The 21,112-nt window shown below is 41.7% G+C and overlaps 1 protein-coding gene across 1 annotated transcript in view; it reads right to left on the bottom strand.

Annotated features, from left to right (window-relative positions):
* PAPPA (pappalysin 1) overlaps positions 1-21,112 on the bottom strand; it is a 455,318-nt gene that overhangs the window by 254,702 nt on the left and 179,504 nt on the right. The window contains exons 4-6 of the mRNA XM_040405874.1: positions 20,645-20,944; positions 15,939-16,131; positions 13,533-13,654 (exon numbers count right to left, since the gene is read on the bottom strand). Of these exons, the coding sequence (XP_040261808.1) occupies positions 13,533-13,654; positions 15,939-16,131; positions 20,645-20,944 (615 nt within the window). The remainder of the gene's footprint in view (positions 1-13,532; positions 13,655-15,938; positions 16,132-20,644; positions 20,945-21,112) is intronic.

Raw genomic sequence — 21,112 nt, 5'->3', positions numbered from 1 at the left:
CTAGTATGTTTATTTATACAATCTCCTTGTGCTTCATAGAATAATTTTACCCAATTTTTTATCCACTAACTTTTTAGTGGTAGCCTCAAACTGTTCATCTGTGTTTTTTCATAATACATTGCTTTGCTTGTATCTCCACATAATGCAACTGTGGAAAAGAAACATTTAATTTGGACTCTTTTCCAAAAGGAAAGGAAAACTGTCTCATACCAGGAATTCACTTCATACTTAGTAACTACCCTTTACCAGGCTTTGCTGCCTGAGAGACATTGGTCGGGGTACTATTTTTTTTTTATGGAGGTTTCCAAGTATACATGAGGATTATCATGAGCCAGTCAATGCTCCTCTGGGTTTCTAGTAAAAATATATTAAAATTAGTACATCATACATTTAGTGTCATCAGATAGGCTTAGGAACGAGTAACCCCTAGACAACACATATATATTGCCAACAAACCAAGAGTAGCATACTAGGCTTCTCTCTCTCTTTCTCTCTCTGCAATAAGCCTGAAACAAATCACATACTATATTGGGTATAGTTCTCAGTATCTGCTCTTATTCTGTATACGTGGACACTGCACAGTACCACTTCTCTTCTCCTGTATACTGTGTGTAATTCTCCGTATCTTCTCTTATTCTCTATACCTGGGCACATAGTTTCAATCCATTTGGTTGCCAATCATTATTCAATGGTTGCCAACCATTTGTAAATTTACAGACAGTCTACTATCTGGTGTGTGTGTGTCCCCTGCCCTCTGTAAAGCCTGACAGAAAAGAGCTTAAATTATTTTTTCAGTTTCCACTATACATGCTTCAATACATGAGCAGTGCAAATCTCCTGCTTGGTCTTTTCTCCAACAGTGCATTGATGTAGGGGTCTGAAATACAAGAACTGTCCAGGAATTTTTCATATGGTGCTGCTAGTTTCATTTTCTAGTGAGCAACCTATTTAATGTTGGATTTGTTGTGCTTCAAGGCATTATACAATGATAATGTCTGTAAATCACCGTGGAATAGGTCAGTGCTATATAAGTGAAATAAATAAAAAAAATTCTGGACAAATAAAACAAAAATCATGGACAACCCAAAATTTTTACAGACATACATCTAGTTCTATTTTAAAGCCCACAATCGCACATAATTGTTTGCTGTCCTCAATGGAGCTCACAATTAGAGATGAGCGAATTGAAGTTGACGAAGTGGAATTTAATCCGAATTTCAGGAAAAATTGGATTTGCGCCGAATCCGAATTTCCTCACGTTTCGTGGTAACAAATAATTTTTTTCCCCTAAAATGGCTGCTGCACGTGTGAGGACATGGAGCAAGGAACTCTGGGAACGCGGGATCACCCATAATGCTATGCCATAGCCAATCAGCAACAAGCAAGCCCTGTGATGTCACAGCCCTATAAATAGCCTCAGCCATCTTGGATTCTGCCATTTTCCAGTGTACTTAGTGCAAGGACAGATGTAAGCAAGCTCTATGGACAGTGCTAGGAAAGACTTCAAAGACTTAAAAAAACGATTTACAAGTTCAGGGAAAGATTATTCAAGGTGTAGGGAAAGGATAGGGAGGAATCATTCCACAGCATTTATGTAGAACAGGGTTCAGTAGGGGAGGTAACAGCCTGGGTAATAGGAGCAATCTTTGCTTCACTGACTGGGGATCCAAATTGCCATTATAGAACTTTGTAATTCCAACAAACCGTTCTTGTTATTGGGGTGGAAGTGCTGTTTGATACAGCCATGAACAGGGTTTATTACAAGGAAATATTTCTACTTCTTATTTGCCCTTGTGCGGTGCAGTTATATGTTCTAAAGCATTTTTTGGCTTGTATTAGTGGGAAAAAAGGGCTTATTAGCCGTTGTGTGGTGAAGTGCGAAAATTACAGCCCTTTTTGGCGTGTATTAGTGACACAAAAAATATTTCATTTGCCGTTCAGCGGTGTCAGTTATATGTTCTAAAGCCCTTTTTGTTATGTATTAGTGGCAAAAGAAAAACATATTTGCCGTTCAGCAGTGCAGTTATACACTGCGTGCAGAATTATTAGGCAAATGAGTATTTTGACCACATCATCCTCTTTATGCATGTTGTCTTACTCCAAGCTGTATAGGCTCGAAAGCCTACTACCAATTAAGCATATTAGGTGATGTGCATCTCTGTAATGAGAAGGGGTGTGGTCTAATGACATCAACACCCTATATTAGGTGTGCATAATTATTAGGCAACTTCCTTTCCTTTGGCAAAATGGGTCAAAAGAAGGACTTGACAGGCTCAGAAAAGTCAAAAATAGTGAGATATCTTGCAGAGGGATGCAGCACTCTTAAAATTGCAAAGCTTCTGAAGCGTGATCATCGAACAATCAAGCGTTTCATTCAAAATAGTCAACAGGGTCGCAAGAAGCGTGTGGAAAAACCAAGGCGCAAAATAACTGCCCATGAACTGAGAGAAGTCAAGCGTGCAGCTGCCAAGATGCCAATTGCCACCAGTTTGGCCATATTTCAGAGCTGCAACATCACTGGAGTGCCCAAAAGCACAAGGTGTGCAATACTCAGAGACATGGCCAAGGTAAGAAAGGCTGAAAGACGACCACCACTGAACAAGACACACAAGCTGAAACGTCAAGACTGGGCCAAGAAATATCTCAAGACTGATTTTTCTAAGGTTTTATGGACTGATGAAATGAGAGTGAGTCTTGATGGGCCAGATGGATGGGCCCGTGGCTGGATTGGTAAAGGGCAGAGAGCTCCAGTCCGACTCAGACGCCAGCAAGGTGGAGGTGGAGTACTGGTTTGGGCTGGTATCATCAAAGATGAGCTTGTGGGGCCTTTTCGGGTTGAGGATGGAGTCAAGCTCAACTCCCAGTCCTACTGCCAGTTTCTGGAAGACACCTTCTTCAAGCAGTGGTACAGGAAGAAGTCTGCATCCTTCAAGAAAAACATGATTTTCATGCAGGACAATGCTCCATCACACGCGTCCAAGTACTCCACAGCGTGGCTGGCAAGAAAGGGTATAAAAGAAGAAAATCTAATGACATGGCCTCCTTGTTCACCTGATCTGAACCCCATTGAGAACCTGTGGTCCATCATCAAATGTGAGATTTACAAGGAGTGAAAACAGTACACCTCTCTGAACAGTGTCTGGGAGGCTGTGGTTGCTGCTGCACGCAATGTTGATGGTGAACAGATCAAAACACTGACAGAATCCATGGATGGCAGGCTTTTGAGTGTCCTTGCAAAGAAAGGTGGCTATATTGGTCACTGATTTGTTTTTGTTTTGTTTTTGAATGTCAGAAATGTATATTTGTGAATGTTGAGATGTTATATTGGTTTCACTGGTAAAAATAAATAATTGAAATGGGTATATATTTGTTTTTTGTTAAGTTGCCTAATAATTATGCACAGTAATAGTCACCTGCACACACAGATATCCCCCTAAAATAGCTAAAACTAAAAACAAACTAAAAACTACTTCCAAAAATATTCAGCTTTGATATTAATGAGTTTTTTGCGTTCATTGAGAACATGGTTGTTGTTCAATAATAAAATTAATCCTCAAAAATACAACTTGCCTAATAATTCTGCACTCCCTGTATGTTCTAAAGCCCTTTTTGTCATGTATTAGTGTCAAAAGAAAAATATATTTGCCGTTCAGTGGTGCAGTTATATGTTCTAAAGCCTTTTGTGGTGTGTATAAGTGGAAAAAATATATATATTTGCCGTTCAGCAGTGCAGTTATATATTCTAAAGCCTTTTGTGTTGTGTATAAGTGGAAAATAATAAGGACCTATTTGCCGTTCAGCGGTGCAGTTATATGTTCTAAAGCCCTTTTTGTTGTATATTAGTGCAAAAGAAAAATATATTTGCCGTTCAGCGGTGCAGATATATGTTCTAAAGCCTTTTGTGGAGTGTATAAGTGGAAAAAAGAAAAATATATATTTGCCGTTCAGCGGTGCAGTTATATGTTCGAAAGCAATTTTTGTCACGTATTAGTGGCACAAAAAAAGTATTAGCCGTTGTGTGGTGAAGTGAGAAAATTACAGACTTTTTAGGGGTGTTTTAATTTCCTTTTTATTTATTTATTTGATCTAACAGTATGTTAGACAGAGAAGTGCCATGTCTTGCAGAGGGGAGTGGCAGAGGCCTAAATGTTTCTGGCGCAGGCACAGGTCATAGCAGAGTAAAGGGACATGTCAGCAGGAGTCGCAGAGAGAGGCCTGAGCTCCTGGTGTCATCTAGCAGTCGTGTCTTGACCAGCAACCCAGCAGTTCTTGAATGGTTGACTTGGTCATCCACTTCATCCCAAGTGACATCAGACACCCCCAGCCAAGAGTCGGTGGCGGGTTCATCAGACACAACCCTTAGTTGACATGGCCCGGGAGCAGGCCCTGTACCCTCACCTGTCCTCAACCTGCCTCTGTCCTTTTCTGTTCCCTCAGCCAGAGAAGTATTATATGCTGTGGGCTCAGTCCCACTATACAGCGAGGACGAGCTACTAGAGGACAGTCAACAGATACTGGCCAGCCATGATGTGGAGGAGACATCCGCCGCTTCCTCCGCTAGGCGGGCAAGTAGTAATGAGGAGAGTGGTGTGGGAGCTGGTGTTGCGAGCGGTGAGGCTCCTGACCCAGAGACCATTGAGGAGGACATCAGTGATGTGCAGACAGTACTCAATGATGATAATGTAGCTGATTGTACTTGGGAGCCAGGTGAATTAGGGGCTTCTTCATCATCGGGAGAAGAGGGTGGCAGCTTACAACAGTATGTGTGCAGAAGCTGAATGTGATCCTGTCCGAGTTGCTGGTGCTGCAGTCCCTCCCTTGCCAAGTGGTGGACTCTGCACCTTTCTGAACTGATGGCTTGTGCTGAGCCGAGGTGGAGAGTCCTAAGCCATCATTTCTTTGCCAAAAACACAGTTCCAGCCCTGCACAAATATGTAGAACAGAAGGTTGGCTAGTTTTTGAGCCTGTCGGTGTCTGCCAAAGTGCACGGCAGCGTCGACGTGTGGAGCTGTAACTATGGTCAGGGATAGTACATGTCATTTATGGCCCACTGAGTGAATGTGGTTCCTGCACAGCCACACCAGCAACTTGGCCAGGTCACGCTGCTTCCGCCTCCATGTTGTCACGCAGTTGGAACAGAATCACACAGGGGAGGAAATGCTCCGTAACCTTCATCAAGAAATCGAATCCTAGCTTCCTCCGCGACAACTCAAAATCGGAACCATGATGACTGACTATGGGAAGAACATGGTGTTTGCGCTGCGTCAAGGAGGGCTGAGCCATGCGTCCTGCATGGAACACGTGTACAATCTGGTTGTCAAACGGTTCCTGAAGTCTTCCACCCAACTGCAAGACATCCTAAAAATGGCCAGGAAACTTTGCATGCACTTCAGCCACTCGCCTACCGCAAAGCACACCCTCCTTGAGCTGCAGTGGCAGAACAGCATCCCCCAACATAGGCTGATATGCGACGTTTCCACCTGTTGGAATTCCACCCTCCATATGTTGGACCAACTATACGAACAGAGAAAGGACATAAACGATTTCTTGATGATCCACGCGGACAGGAGTACTCCTCTGTGTAACTTCGATGTCAGCCAGTAGCAGCTCATGCGTGACACCTGCCATTTGCTCAGGCCCTTTGAGGAGGCCACGTTATTTGTCAGTCGCCAGGACTACGGGATGAACAACGTCATTCCACTGCTTCATGTCCTGGAACAGATGCTGTTAAATCTGGCTGGTCAGGGGACTGGAGATGTGGCACCTAGATCTCATGGCCACTTGAGCCCTGTGGGGCTGAAATGGAGGAGTAGGAGCTACAGGGCGATGAGAAAGATGAGGCAGAGGACCCAGACACATCGTGGAGATGGAGGCAGGGAGTCCCTCCGAGTGACTTGCACAAATGGCCCGATGCATGCTCACTTGTTTGCGTAGTGACAGCTGAATTGTCACCATTCAGCAGAGGGATGACTTCTGGCTCTCCACCTTGTTGGACACTCGCTACCGGTCCAAAATGGGGGCTTTTTTTTACACCCTCTGAGGACAAACTGAACTACTATAGAGATATCCTATGTAGTGAGTTGGCCGCTGCCTATCTGCGCCATCGTCCATGCTCTCGCAGGTCTGACCGGGTGGGGGGGGCCCTCTGCACTCACTTTCCTCTGCCATGGCTTCTGTGGCAGAGTGGGGGGTAGGAGCAGTTCCAGCTCCATCAGCAGCAATTTGAGTCACTGATGAGCAGCTTTCTTCACCCACCTAGTGAATAAACTACTCACCAGCAGCAGCAGCTAGACCTGGAGCAGGACCTGAACCAGCAGGTTGTGGCATACTTGGACAGTACCCTGGCACCCCACATTGAAGATCCGCTGGACTACTGGGCAGCCAAACTGGATTTGTGGCCGCAACTAGCAGAGTTTGCCCTGGAAAAGCTGTCCTGCCTTGCCAGTAGTGTGGCATCAGAGCAGGTGTTTAGTGCAGCGGGGACCATAGTTACCCCAAAAAGAACTCGCCTGTCCACCCAAAATGTGGAAAGACTGACCTTTGTCAAGATGAATCAGGCGTGGATCAGCCAGGATTTCCACCCACCAATGCCTGATGCATCAAACTAGATCATCCATGGTGCCACACCAACACTTTGACAAAAGAGACTGGTTTCTTCTGTTATCCTGCCTCAGCTACTATTCTGATGCTGCCACCCGCCTGATGCCTCACATCTAATGCCTCCTCCTGATGCTGCTGCCGCCACCTCCACAATCTGTCATTGTGCCACTCTGCGACCGCCTCCACCTCCACACTCTGTCATTGTGCCACTCTGTGGCCTGCTGATTCCGCCACCACCTCCACACTGTCATTTTGCCACTCTGTGGCCTCCTCCTGATGCTGCCGCCACCTCCAGACTCTGTCATTGGGACACTATGTGTCTTCTCATGCTTCTTCCACCTGTCACAAGTAATGGGAAGGGGGAAACACCAGATAACACACAGAAGGAAATAGACCGGAGTCTAGGCCTCAAAGCTAAGGGAGAGGGATGGTGACCTGCTAGGAATCCCTAGATCTCTCCCTGACTCCTGCCAAAACGAGTAAACCCTGAAGGTGGAAATACTCATACACCGTAACCTTAGCCCTGGAAACCCTGGAAAGCCCTAGGAATGGTGGCGGGGAATGAGACTACTGGTTTGTTCCCAGATGAAGGAACCAGCGTCTTTCTGAGGCCTAGAAAACAACAAACAGAAGCGAACAACAAAATGCAAAACAAAATGCACTTAGCTTAAAGAAGAACGGAGGAGTAGGAGATCTAAAGGAACAACACACCAGCTCAACCAACTCCAGCAGGAAATATCAACCGCATAGTAAGCAGTGTGAGTCAGAACTAAATAGAGCCTCAGTAATGACCACAAGCTGCACCTGACAAGAGGTGTGGTCATTACCAAACAACAACACTGCAAGGAGAAAACAGAGAGACTGTCAGATACTCTCACATGCCGCCAGTCTCTCAGATCTTCTCACCTCTATCATGGGAGGGATCGTGACACCACCTCACCACTATGTCATAGGGCCACTCTGTGGACTCATGCTGTTCCCACCCTCCCCATTTCATGACTGGGCCACTATTTTGCCTTTCGGCCTGGCTGACATCATCATTTATTTGACCCTTCTTCTGATCTGTCAGAAGGAAGGAAAAAAGAGACGCACAACGGATCCTGTCTGTGTAGAAGCTGTAAGGCCTGTATGGTCCCATCAGAATTGGCTTGTGATTTGGTAGCCAAAACCAGGAGTGGGTACAAAACACAGAAGACATTCAAATATTCCATTCACGTGTCATCTCTGTTTTGGATCCACTCCTGTTATTTTGGCATTAGCAATACTGATGGATTACTGACCAAATGCTGACCGAGTGAAGGTGGATGCTCAACAGACAGGATCCGTTTTTTGGGGGGTTATTATTCTGACAGATCAGAGGGAGGGCAAAATAATCAGTGACGTCAACACAAACTTACTGCTGACACCCACTCCACTCTGTCGGGGGGCTCTACTTGTATAAGAGTTCAATAGAACAGGTTCTGTAGAAATCTACGTGGAATCAGCTGACGACGGTGTAAAAGGAGCGCGCTTCTTCTTGGCGCTAACATCGACCTGTAAGGCTGAGTTCATACTTGAGTTATTTGTTCAGTTTTGGCCTCGTGACTGCTCAAATAAGTGAAGTGTGCAGTGATTCCGAAAGCGACGCCTGTCATCTGCATATCATACTGACTCACAGTATTATTTCACTACCACAGCAGACCCCCATTGCACAGTGTTCTACACCACTATAAAGGATCTCTGCAGCCAGGAAATAGCCATTTTTTCTAAAAATTCGGTGAACCGGCCGAATTGAATTTTTAAAAAAATCGCTTATCTCTACTCACAATCTAAGTTCCCTATCAGTATGTACCCAGAGAAAACTCATGCAAACACTGAAAGAACATACCTGTATAAACGATAGTCATCTGTTGTATTTGGTTGGATTTGAACCTAAGACTCCAGTGCGGCAAGGCACCAGTACTAAACACTGACAAACCATCTAATCTCTCATCATCAGAGACCTGGACTTCTCCTGGATCTCCTCTTACCTCACCAACAGAACCTTCAGTGTCTCCCATTCATATACCACCTCCTCACCACCCCCATCCTCTCTGTTGGTGTCCCTCAAGGTCCTGTCCTGGGTTCCTACTTTTCTCCATTGATATATTCTGCCTGGAGCAGCTTATAGATTCCAAGGGCTTCCAATACCACCTCTATGCTGACTACACTCAGATCTATCTCTTCGGTTCAGATGTCACTTCCCTGCTATACAGAACCCCAAGGTGAACTATATCTTCATTCTTCTTAAAACTTGACATGGAGAAAACTGAATTCATCATCCTCCATGTCACTCTGCCCCCTGTCTTACCTATTCATCATAGTTAATAGCATGATGCTTTCTTCAGTCTCACAGGTCCGCTACCTGGGGATAACATTTGATTCTGCCCTGTCCTTCAAGCCATGCCTCCAAACCCTTACCTCCACCTGCAGCTTTCAACTCAAGAACATCTCTTGTATTTGCTCCTTCCTCACCCCTGAGTCAACTAAAATGCTAGTGCAATCCCTAGTGATCTCCCGTTTAGACTAATGCAACATCCTACTTTGTTGCCTCCCATCTAGCACTCTCGCGCCCCTCCAATCTATCCTCAACTCTGTTGCCTGGTTAATCCACCTATACTCTTGTTTCTTCTCAGCTGCTCCCCTCTGCCAAACTCTTCAAAGGCTCCCCATTGCCCAGCAAATTCAGTCAAAACTGCCCAAATAATGGAAGTGTGAACTCAGCCTTACAGGTCAATGTTAGCTTCAGGTATAAAGGACTTAACCGTGCAGTGGCCCATGATTCTGCTATAGAGTGTAAGAGTGCTCTCCTTTTACATAGCTGATTCCACATAGATTTCTACAGAACCTGTTCACCCCAATATCAGTAGTATCAGGCCTCAATTTCACCCCAATTAGAAAATCAAGGATTAACAGATTTACTTATGTATAAAATTATGTGAACACCCCAAAATCAGTAGTATCAGGCCACAATTTGACCATAGAATCAAGGATTAATCAAGGATTACTTATGTATAAAAGAACGTGAATACCCAAAATCAGTATCAGGCCGCAATTTCACCCCAATTACAGAATTAAGGATGAATGGATTTACTTATGTATAAAAGAATGTGAACACCCCAAAATCAGTATTATCAGGCCACAATTTCACCCCATAATCAAGGATTAATCAATAAAGGATTACTTATGTATAAAAGAATGTGACCACCCAAAAATCAGTATTATCAGAATGCAATTTAACCCAAATTACAGAATCAAGGATGAATGGCTTTACTTATGTATCAAAGAGCGTGAACACCCCAAAAACAGTATTATCAGCCGCAATTTCACGCCAATTGCAGAATCAAGGATTAATGGATTTACCTATGCATAAAAGAAATGTGAACCCCCAAATTATCTCCCTACACTATCTCAGTGCTGTCTCTTAACTGTTGAAAACTAATATTTTTCAAATAAAGTCTTTCCTAATCACTGTCTCTAGCACTTGTCACATCTTTACCTATAGTCGGTTCACTGGACAATGACAGAGATCGGACAGGATGGGGATTTTTATAGAGCTGTGACATCACAGGGTCTGGCTATCTACTGATTGGCTGGTTGGCTTCCTCCTTTCACTTTGTAACATGTGCAGCAGCCATTTTGGGAAAAATCCAATTTTGGTACCACAAAGTGCAAGAAAATTCGGATTCATGACAAATCAAATTTTTCCTGAAACTTCATCAACTTAGCTACCCCGGCATATCAGGCTCTCCCCCAACCTCCCAAACCTTCAAAAGCAACCTGAAAACCCACCTCATTATGAAAGCCTACAGACTACAATATGCATGCTGCCACCATACAACCAGATGAGCAGCTTTTACCTTCACCTACTGTGTCCTTCCTCTTCCTTGTAGATTGTACCCTCATGCAGGCAGATTCCTCTCCCCTTCTGTATCAGTTTGTTAATGTATGTGTTATCCTCTTGATGTACAGCGCCATGTAATTAGCACTTTCAAATAAATAAAAATAACCCTGAACTTTGGTCTGGGGTCTGTATTTTTTTTTTTGTGTGACTGTACTTATCTGGGCACCTGAGAATTTACTCTGTGGTTTGTGTCTGAATACACTATGGGGTCTGGTCTGGGGTCTAAATTAATTTGGGATGTGATAAAGGGGTCATATGAACCAATTATGCAGAATTTGGCAATTTTTGGAGGATATTTGTAAACAGATGGCATATGTTAATAATGTCTGTGCAGAACCGTACACGTGTTCTGTGCATTGGATCTCCCTGATGTAACTAGTCAAAATAGTGAATGATGGTGTGTGCATGTTGTCTATATGTGTTTGTATAGTCTGTATACTATATGTGTACAAATGTCAGATGTATGTGTGTGCATGTGTATATGCTATATACCAGTGATGGTGAACCTTTTAGAGATAGAGTGCCCAAACGGCAACCGAAAACCCACTTATTTAATCACAAAGTGCCAACACCGCAATTTAATCTGAATACTACAGTCCAATATAGTATATCTTTCATGTACTTTATCATTAGCTAAAATAGACTGCCTACATTCAGTGCGCTGCCTGTACCATTCATAGTGCGCCCTGCGCTGATGAATGGCAGTAAAATTCTAAGGCATATTCGTACACCATAGACTTTTTCAGGGTCCGAGTGCCGCTTCTGGCACCCGTGCCATAGGTTCACCACCACTGCTATATACTATATTTGTGTGTATAAACTGTGTGTGTATATGCTTTATACTGTATTTGTGTATACAGTGCATGCTGCATATGTGAATATTTGTCACAAGTGTAAGCCTGACTCTCTGAGTGTTAGTGATCACACACTTACTGTAACTGAAAAGGTGCCCATCTCATTATAGGGAAGGCCTAAATGTTTAAGTCATATGAATCATGACTGGCACTGCTTTTTTTCTTTGAACAAAATATTATTGTTTCTGAAAATTCTTTGGTTATTGTTCACAAGAGTCTTGGAATTCCAAGGAACTGCATTATGGATTTCAGCCAATGAAGTAATAAAGTGGATCAATATGTCTAAGAAAGCTAAAGATAACATTGTATTGTGGCATGGGCCCTTTTGCCTGAAGTACAATATAAGCATTTACAAATGACAGAAAATGTGTATTTTAACTAAAACTTTGTACGCTGCCATCAGACCAGTAAAAATCTGACAAACAGAATCACGTTTAGTGTAGTAAACCCCAAGTCAATACAATACTCCTTTCCTCCAATAGACCACAGCTCTAACATGATATCATATTCAATTTCATACTGTATTTATTCCAGGAACTGAGAACACACATCTCTAACCTTGGCAACAATGTCATCAGCTCTAACTGTAAATACATAGAACATTCCAGTAATCCATCATTTGTGAGATTATTATTTTTCAAATTATTGACAGTAACCCATGAGATTTTCTGCCTGACGTGTAGCCACTTGGGTTTCACTCTCTGGTTCTGCAAAATTCCAGATCAATGTATGATTTCAGATTAAAACAGACTTTTGGATTATTTTTCATGGAAACCGAGTCATCAAGCAGTAGACTAAAGGAATTTTTCTGTATAGCATTTTGTGGCAGAATATCTTCACAACTATACTGTTCCCTATGCTTAACACATTTTTCTTTAGCGGTTTCCCCCCTCACCATGCTCCATTTTCTCATGTGCTCGCGTCTAATAAACTATCAGAAGGTCCCAATCAGTGTCCTGGGTGAGATCCTCTTGTTCCCTAGCCTCAATATTGTGATCAATCATTTGTTCCTTAATGAGACATAAAATGTGGCAGCTCTTGCCCTCTTGAATCAAAGACACAAGAGCAGCAAAGTATTTGGGACTTATGGCTAAGATTTTATGTGGAAGAGACTGAGCCTTCATTAAAGGGGTTCTCTGTGATTTACATATTTATGACCTATCCTCAGAATAGGTCATCAATATCAGATCGTGGGGGGTCTGACTCCCAGTACCCCCACTGATCAGCTGTTTGAAGAGACCTCGGCACTCCATCAGTGGTGGTCGTGCTTACACACTATAGGAAAGAGTGCAAGCCTCTCTGGTGGCCGGGACCGTGGGAGCTCACATAGGCTGGTGCTTTTTTCTATAGTGTGCAAGCACGGCCACCTCTGATGGACTGCAGGGTGGTCGTAACCATGGAAATGAGCAGTGTATAATGTGATGGAAAATGAATCCAGCCAGCAAAGGAACATGAGTAAATTATGAGCTTATATTAACTTCCTCTACATAATAAATGTTATTGGCTGAAGTGAGACAACCCCTTTAAGCAGTGCTCTGTGGAGTGACCTATAGAGGAACAAGGCAGAGCTTGGTAGGGAGAAGATGGGTCTGAAAGCTGCCAGGAGGGATTTTATTAGTCATGATGTGATCCTGTAGTTCACAGCAAGATAGCCAAAAAGGTCAGACTATCATCCGGTCTCCTCTGGAGGACAAGCTCTAGACGGGTAGTCAGACAGAGATCACAGTTATCACAATGATAGGATCACAATGATGGAATACAGCAAATTACAGTGCTAAGATACTGCTTTAGCATTATATGTCCATAAACATTGCTGGAGGGCCTAGTTAATGACATGAAAGATGATGTACTGCAGAGAAATGATTCAGAATAGCTACTCCTACAGAGGAAGTAACCTATTTTAATCACGTAGAAGGTACTGGTTTTTGGATACAACCATATGTTTGCGATAACTCTATGCTATTTATTCAGGATAGAATACGTTATTGGGCCATGACAGTCTCCAGATCTTTAAAGTCTTATTCATAATCAATTCTAGTAAGAAGTAGAAAATTCCTCTCCAGCACCTAATTTGTCATTATAATAATGTGTATTATATATTACAATGAAGCATAATAGCAATAGCAATACTTAGCTCTGAAGAATAGTAATCTCACCTTCAGCTTCTCTAGGGCTCCAATGACCAGATGGGCTACAGGGCACTGGAGAAGATGCATTTGAACCATACTGAACCAAGATCCTTTTCTCCACACACAAGGGACACGCCGATCCCAAATCTCTAATAAAATCAGAAACAACCATCACACAAATTAGAAATCACATACAAGTTATACAGTATATTAGATACAGCAGTCTTTCCAATGATCCATGACAAAGTAACTCTCAAGTGAATTTCAAAGATGCAGTGATACATAGGCAGCCGTACATCATTGCACTTATGTTTCATTATCTCCCAGCAGGTGGCACCAAGTTATTGTACTGTACAACCAGTGGGTCGCTGGCGGATATAGAATATGTAACTTTTGCTACAGTAGACTCCTTCTTGCTTTTGGTGATTACAACTATCTAACATTTTAGAGAATTCTCTAATATATGTCTATTAGCTAAATCTCTCTCTATATATGGTGTATATAAGTATACTCGTGTGATTCTTGCAATAAGTAGAGGCAGCAGGTATTTGAAGTCAGTTTTCGGCACCTGAATTCAGTAACTGGAAAGACTGGAACAGCTGTAGAAATGTGCTTATGCAATGCACTGATGTAAACAGCTCCTTGTATTCTGCTGATGGTGCCAGGAGGGCCACTTTGGGGAATCTGAATACCATGCTGCTGCCTTACTTTATTACTTGAATCACTTCCACACACAGGGAACAGATGTTTATTAAGGAATACTATTCAAAATACCATTGCCTAATATATTAAACTGCAGTTAACTCACAGCCATTTTGGACATTAATAACTTAAAGGCAGCATAAAGAACAGAAGAAGCACAAGCTAGGTATGACCTAAGCCTAAGCCATGGTCTAGCATTGAGGCTTGGTCAACATGTTAATATAATCATTTGTCAGCTGTACATCGACTTGTGTAAGCAGGGGATGTGCTACTGAGAATATTCAAACTGTAAGCGGGACAAGCTATTGTACGAATGATTGTTTGTCCCCCATGCAGTTTCCATTAGCCCATGTAAAAGACCCTCTAAGACCCTCTAATCGCCTTGTTATATCACTGATTGGCACTTGTTTTGGGCTGTTATTGGTCCGTATAAACTGGCCCTTTAACTTGACTCCCCAACCACAAGATAATACAAACACCAGGCATGGACCTTGTATGTTACTTGTTACACATTTATCTCGTGTGCAATAGCTTAACCTTGTTCCTCCAACTTAAAACATATCCTTCCCGTAAGCTTAGGGACCTTGAGCTTAGAGGCCAAAACATGATTTAGAACAATTCCAGTAGGATTTTAATATTTAATTAAATTGGATGTCATGATATAAATCCATTAAATATGTATAGACCAGATTGGTTGTATCTAGAGATGAGTGAATCGACTCCAATGAAGTGGAATTCGATCATAATTTCAGGATCAACTTGACTTGCCGCAAATCCAAATTTCCTTGTGCTTCGTGGTAGCGAATCGATTTAACCTGAAATCATACTTACCTCCTCCTTTTACTCGCGACGGACCGCCAGCCGCCACCTTGATTGAAGATCTTGGCTCAAATCCAGTCCATGATTACGTCATCTCGGGCCGTTCAAGATTTTGCACAAGGTCTTCAAGCAAGATGGCGGCGGCCGGCCCGTTGCCATCAAATGGAGGCGGTAAGGATGATTTTATTTTTTTATTACTCTCAGATGCATCTGAGGGGTACAATGATGGGGAGTGGCACTATTGCAGCTCCCTGTTATTGCACCCACTTTGTGACTAAGTAATTTTTGTAAACATTCAGCAGAGTATCCAAATCAAATTTTCCAAAACTTCACTCATTCCTAGTTGTATCCCTTATTTTGATGCATGCTGACAACTTGTGTAAGAATTTATCTCCATAAGTCCTATTAACCCAAGGATCAGGAAAAGGAGTGCAGCAAATAAGTCCTTCTGTCCAAGTTGATTAGGGGTCCAATTTTGTCCAAACTCCCTGGGACAGAAGGATGTTTTTTTTGGCATAGATTACCTAAGCTGAAAGGAAAGGGATGTTTTAAATGGGAGGCACAAGTTTAAGCCAGCGCCAGATCAATCTATAGCAAGTAACATACAAGAAATCTGCGCCCTTCAGCTCTACTGTATGTATGCTACTGCTATTGAGCAGCCAAATGTTCCGCTATGATTCAGGTGATTCAGAAAATTACATGTCATAACAACCTTCACCCAACAAAACACTATACTATACATGTTAAAAATCCTATTCCTATATTGGATGCCATATGAAACCACCCATACAATTAAATACAATCAATGGTTCTCCCTCCCAAATTTCCCACTTTGTCTAGTACTTTGGAGCCTCTTTATCATAGAGATGAGAAGAGAGTTTTGTTGTGTTGCATAACTTCCTCGATGTTCACCTTTCAAAGATGTATCCATCAATGGGTGGAAACCACTCCAGGGTGACTGAAGTAACGGTGTGCTGCACAATCTGTGGAGCAATCGCTACTGGCGATGGTTTGAAGGATGGCTGCCATCCTTGGTAAACCAAGTCCAGATAGCAGTGCATTCTGGCAACTTGATTGGGAGTGAAGGAGTCAGTGCAGTCATCATCTGAAATGAAAGCCAAGAAATGGATATAAGTATTGTTGTGGTACAATCCGCCTTAAACACCTGAACGCAAACAGAGCCTGCAGATTTTTAAATATTTTATAGTTAATGATCTGTGAATGAGTTTGTTCAGTCATCACTTTTGCAGGAGAAGTCAAATGAAAGCTCTCACTCCCTCCTCTCAAAGTGCAGTGTAGAAAACTAATCGGAGAAATTAGAGGTCATATCAAGGTCTATGATAGTTCACAAAGCTTTTCTCAGAAGAGGCATTTAAATCTCTGATCTCTCTGTCAACCTAGAAAACACTTGCTTCCAACCTCAGTTAGGCCTGTAAATGTGTGCAGTTAACCTAGCCGAGAGCTTTGCACTGTCATGGGAATCTCCATTTAATGCTACTGCACAATGCAAAGCATCTTCAAGAACATGGCATTAAATGTTAATTTCATTAGCTATAAATTCCCAGTCCACATAGTAAAACGGCTTTAAGCCTATAAGGAAGGAGAAATACAGGCACAGTGAGGACGCATCTAGCAGCTCCACTTGTAAGGAGTTCTGTCATTGATGTTAAACATTTTTGTCATTAGTTTTAAGGCTACATTCCAGGATTTCCTCAATAATTGATGTACTTTATGTGAGTGTCCTGCAAAAAGCTGTAAGAATTTGCCAAGAAAAGCATCACTTAAAAACTTTAATAGTCATCATAAAGCAGAAATAACACATAAAGCTCCTTGTGCAGGAGAAACTGTGTATTAGTTATTTAAAGGGAATCTTGGACTTTTAGCAGTATCACTAAATGAGTAGAATTACAGATAAAGTCTAGATCTAGATAAAGTCTAGAGTCCAGATCAATTTTTTTTTTCAATACTGCCCCCGTTCCTCCACTGTCAGCTAGTAAAGCTACACTCAAATACATAGTCCAGACTGCAGTGCTGTGCTAGAATAATTTTGAGGACTCCTGTGTACATGCACGGCAGTCCTGACATTGCATTTTAACACAGCTCTGGGCACTGACAGCAGGAAAATAGTAGTTAAGTAGGCATGTTAACAACTGGCATTACTACTGCATTGTGCTGCTGACAAAAGATAACAAGAAGATGTTCTAAAAGTCCTGTTCCCTGCTGCTAAACACAGTCCACATATCTCATTACTTGTGGGATGAGGATGCTCCACAGACAGGGTCCTTTTTTTGGGGGTTATTGTGCTGATGGATCAGAGGGAGGGCAAAAAAATCAGTGACGTCAACACAAACTTATTGCTGACATCCTCTCCACTCTGTCAGGGGGGCTCTTCTTCTATAAGCGTTTACTAGAACAGGTTCTGTAGACATCTATGTGGAATCAGCTGCTCAGGGTGTAAAAGGAGTGCGCTTCTTCTTGGCGCTAACATTGACCTGAGTTATTTGGTCAGTTTTGGTCCCGTAACTGCCCAAATAAGTGAATTGTGCAGTGATTCTAAGAGTGATGCCTGTCATCTGCATGTCATACGGACTCACAGTATTATTTCACTACCACAGCAGACTCCCTATGTGTGTTACTGCAAGGCACAGTGTTCTACACCACTATAAAGGCTCTCTGCAGCCAGGAAATAGCTGTTTCGATTCGTCGCAAATAAATTCGGATTGAACCGAATTTCTTCAAAAAATTTGGCGAACCAGCCGAATCGAATTTTAAAAAATTCGCTCATCTCTAGCTGTAATTTTTAAGATACACTTCGCTCACATTAACAACATTTCTGTTTTAAAGGCTTTTAAACATCCAACATGTTGCATGTCATCATGAATTACTAAGAGATAAAGGGATTGTAAGGAAAATATTTCAAGGCACACTCATGAAAGAAAGTTCCTCAATATACAGTACCAGTAAAAAGATTGGACAGCCTTTTTCATTCCATTTTGAAGACATGAAAATGATGATGGAACACATGGAATTAAAGGGGTTTTGGGGAGAGGGTTGGCAACCCACAATCTCGTTGCCAGGCCTGCGAAGGTAAGCATACTCACCTGCTTCCTGATGCTGGCTCCTTCTATTTGTGGCCTTGGCTTCTCTGTTTTGCTCACAAGATGTAAACTTCCATTTTAATGCTGCTGCAGTCAGTCCATGACTGCAGTGGTGATCTGTCCCCTTTGCGTCATGTAACCAGGTGTGAAAATTGAAGCTTACATCCTGGGAGCAGAGTGGAGATGCCAAAGCTGAGAGTAGAAGGAGCCAGCACCGGGAAGTAGGTAGGTATGCTTCCCTGCACAGGTCTGCCAAAGTGTAGGGGTTTGCAAACCCCCCAATAGTGCACAACCCCTTTGTAAACCAAAAAGTTATATTCTTCAAAGCAGCTCCCTTTTGCTTTAATAGCAGCATTCAATACTCTAGGCATCCTCTCAGTCAACTTTATGAGGTAGTCGTCTGGAATAGTTTTCAGTTAACAAGTACAATATGTCTTGTAAAGAGTTCATTTTTGAAACTTCTTGCCTTTACAATGTGTCTGAAACCACCAGTTGTGTTTTGCAGAGGTAGGATTAGCACACAGTTCCATATACTGTAGTCTTTATTCCTATTCTACTATGGTTCTTATCCACATTATGGCAGGAATAATCCAAATAATTTCTGGTCTGTGTGTGATCCGTATTTTTTGGGCAAATGCACATTGGCATGCACAGCCACAAATTATAGGACCTGTCCTATTCTTGTCCGTTTTGTGAATAAGAATGGGCATTTTTCAATGGTGCATGTGGGATGTACACAGACTACATCCATATTTTTGTGGTTCTGTAATTTGCAGACAGCAAAGCGGATATGGTCCTGTGATGCACCCTAAGACATGAAGGTCAGTCAATTCAGAAAACTTCCAGAAATTTTAAGGTATTCTAAAGTGTAGTTATAAAAGCCATCAAACGCTATCATGAAACTGGCTTTCATGAGGACCACTGAAGACCAAGAGTTATCTCGGCTGCAAAGGATATGTTCATTAGAGTTACCAGCCTCAAAAACTGTAAAGTAAAAGCACCTGAAATTAGGGCCAAGATAAATGCTTTACAGAGATCAAATACCAGACACATCTCAACATCAACTAATCAGAGGAAACTGTGAGAACCAGGCCTTTATGGTTGAATTGCTACAAAGAAGCCACTACTGAGGAACAAGAAGAAGTGAATTGCTTGGGCCAAGAAACACAAGCAACGGACACTGGAGCAGTGGAAATCTGTACTTTGGTCTGATGAGACAAAATTTGAGTTTGCACTTCATGGTATCTATTTTCAACAAGGCAATGGCTCCAAACACATCCAGGGAAAGTAAAGCTGTTTGAAAACCATTCTTGGTGACCACGTCATGAAGCTGATAGAGAGAATGCTAATAGTGTTCAAAGCTGTCAGCACAGCAAAACGGGGCTACATTGACAAATCAAAAATATAAACCATATTCTGGTTTGGTTAACACTTTTTTCTTTACTACTTAATTCCATATGTGTTCCTTTATTGTTCTCATGTCAATATTCAATATGAATATGCAATGTAGAAAATAAAAAAGAAACTAAATAGAAAAAAAAATGAAATGAAAATGTGTTTAATCTTGTAAAAATACAATCACCCAACAAACAAGTGTTTGGCTCATTTGTTGGGTTATGGCTTCTCTTTGAAATGGGTGAATGCTCTTCAAAATAATTGACTCAATCCCCAGTCAAGGTAATAGGGGATTTAAACTAGCTAAACAAGCTTTAGTAAAACATGGATGGTCTTTTAATTTACATTATCTTAGGTAATAAGATTACTGTCAGTATAAGACAAAAGAAAGGATGATTGTCATTGCACAGTTTAGAGATTATAATTTATTGGCTTCAATAGGCATTTCACCAAAGCTTTTTTGGCATCCACACTGTAAAAATGCTATTTTAAATAAATGGTTTTGAAACTTGCCCAACTTCATCCATGTAAACACAGTCTATCATGAAAAATCCAAGTCTGCTAAGTTATAAAACCTTAATATGAATATTCCAAATATTTAAGCACCATGTCATTTTAGGTATAACATTTTGAATCAACTAATTTCTCAATATATCTTTACAGCAATCAAAGTATATGAGCCGTTACATTTTTCAAAATCCCTTACACAGGCAATTAGCGAAACAATGAAATTTTGGATGCTTGCAGCAGCCACTATGTGGAGCCTATGAGCTTATTACTGGTTTATAATTGAGTTCACTGCATAAACTGTGTGTGGTTTGCCCTATATCAGAACAATGGAGTTCCAACCACTATAAAGATATATTAGGAGAGTAACTGGCATGGTGGGCATTCACTTTAAGGCATTAGTTTGCAAGCTATTAGAAAGCACTTAACAAAATGTTTTATTATTATTAATTATTATATGACATAATTATGTGTATTATAAATCCTTTACAATGTGAATTTAGATCTTATGATTTAGAATTTGGAAGTTATTTTCATAATCACAATACACAGTCATATATACACACACACACACACACACACTCATACATAAGTATATGTGTGTATGATGTCACCTACCTGTGTAGCTCATGTAGTTATTATAAGGAGTGTTGTGAAATGTTTGAAAGCCGCAAGTGTCATTTCCTGGTCCAGGGACAGGATCTCCACATGTTTTATGCTTTGGGGATGGGTTGGTATCACGGCAGAGATCTCCTGTCTCATAGGAAGGATCTGTTTCCATACATGGGTCACTACAAGAGAGAATCTCTGAAATACCACGGAAGACATGGTACAGTCCCAAGCTATGTCCGATTTCATGGATCATGGTATGTGTGTGGCCAGGAACTCCGAAGAATTTTGGATTCATAACAATGCCACCTGGAAAGGAAAAAAAAAATAACCAAAAAAGATTATTGTTTATGTGAATCAGACCAGACCTACTCCTTTGGCTAAATGACCATGTGAAATGATTACTAACTACAAGTGTTGATCGCGAAAACTCTAATTGCGAATTTTTATTGCTAATATCGGCACTTTGAGAATTTG

The sequence above is a fragment of the Bufo bufo genome, chromosome 8, assembly GCF_905171765.1.
Source record: "Bufo bufo chromosome 8, aBufBuf1.1, whole genome shotgun sequence".
Classification (NCBI taxonomy): Eukaryota; Metazoa; Chordata; class Amphibia; order Anura; family Bufonidae; genus Bufo; species Bufo bufo.
The sequence above is the reverse complement of the archived record's forward strand: the minus strand, read 5'-3'. Positions and strand labels throughout refer to the sequence as shown.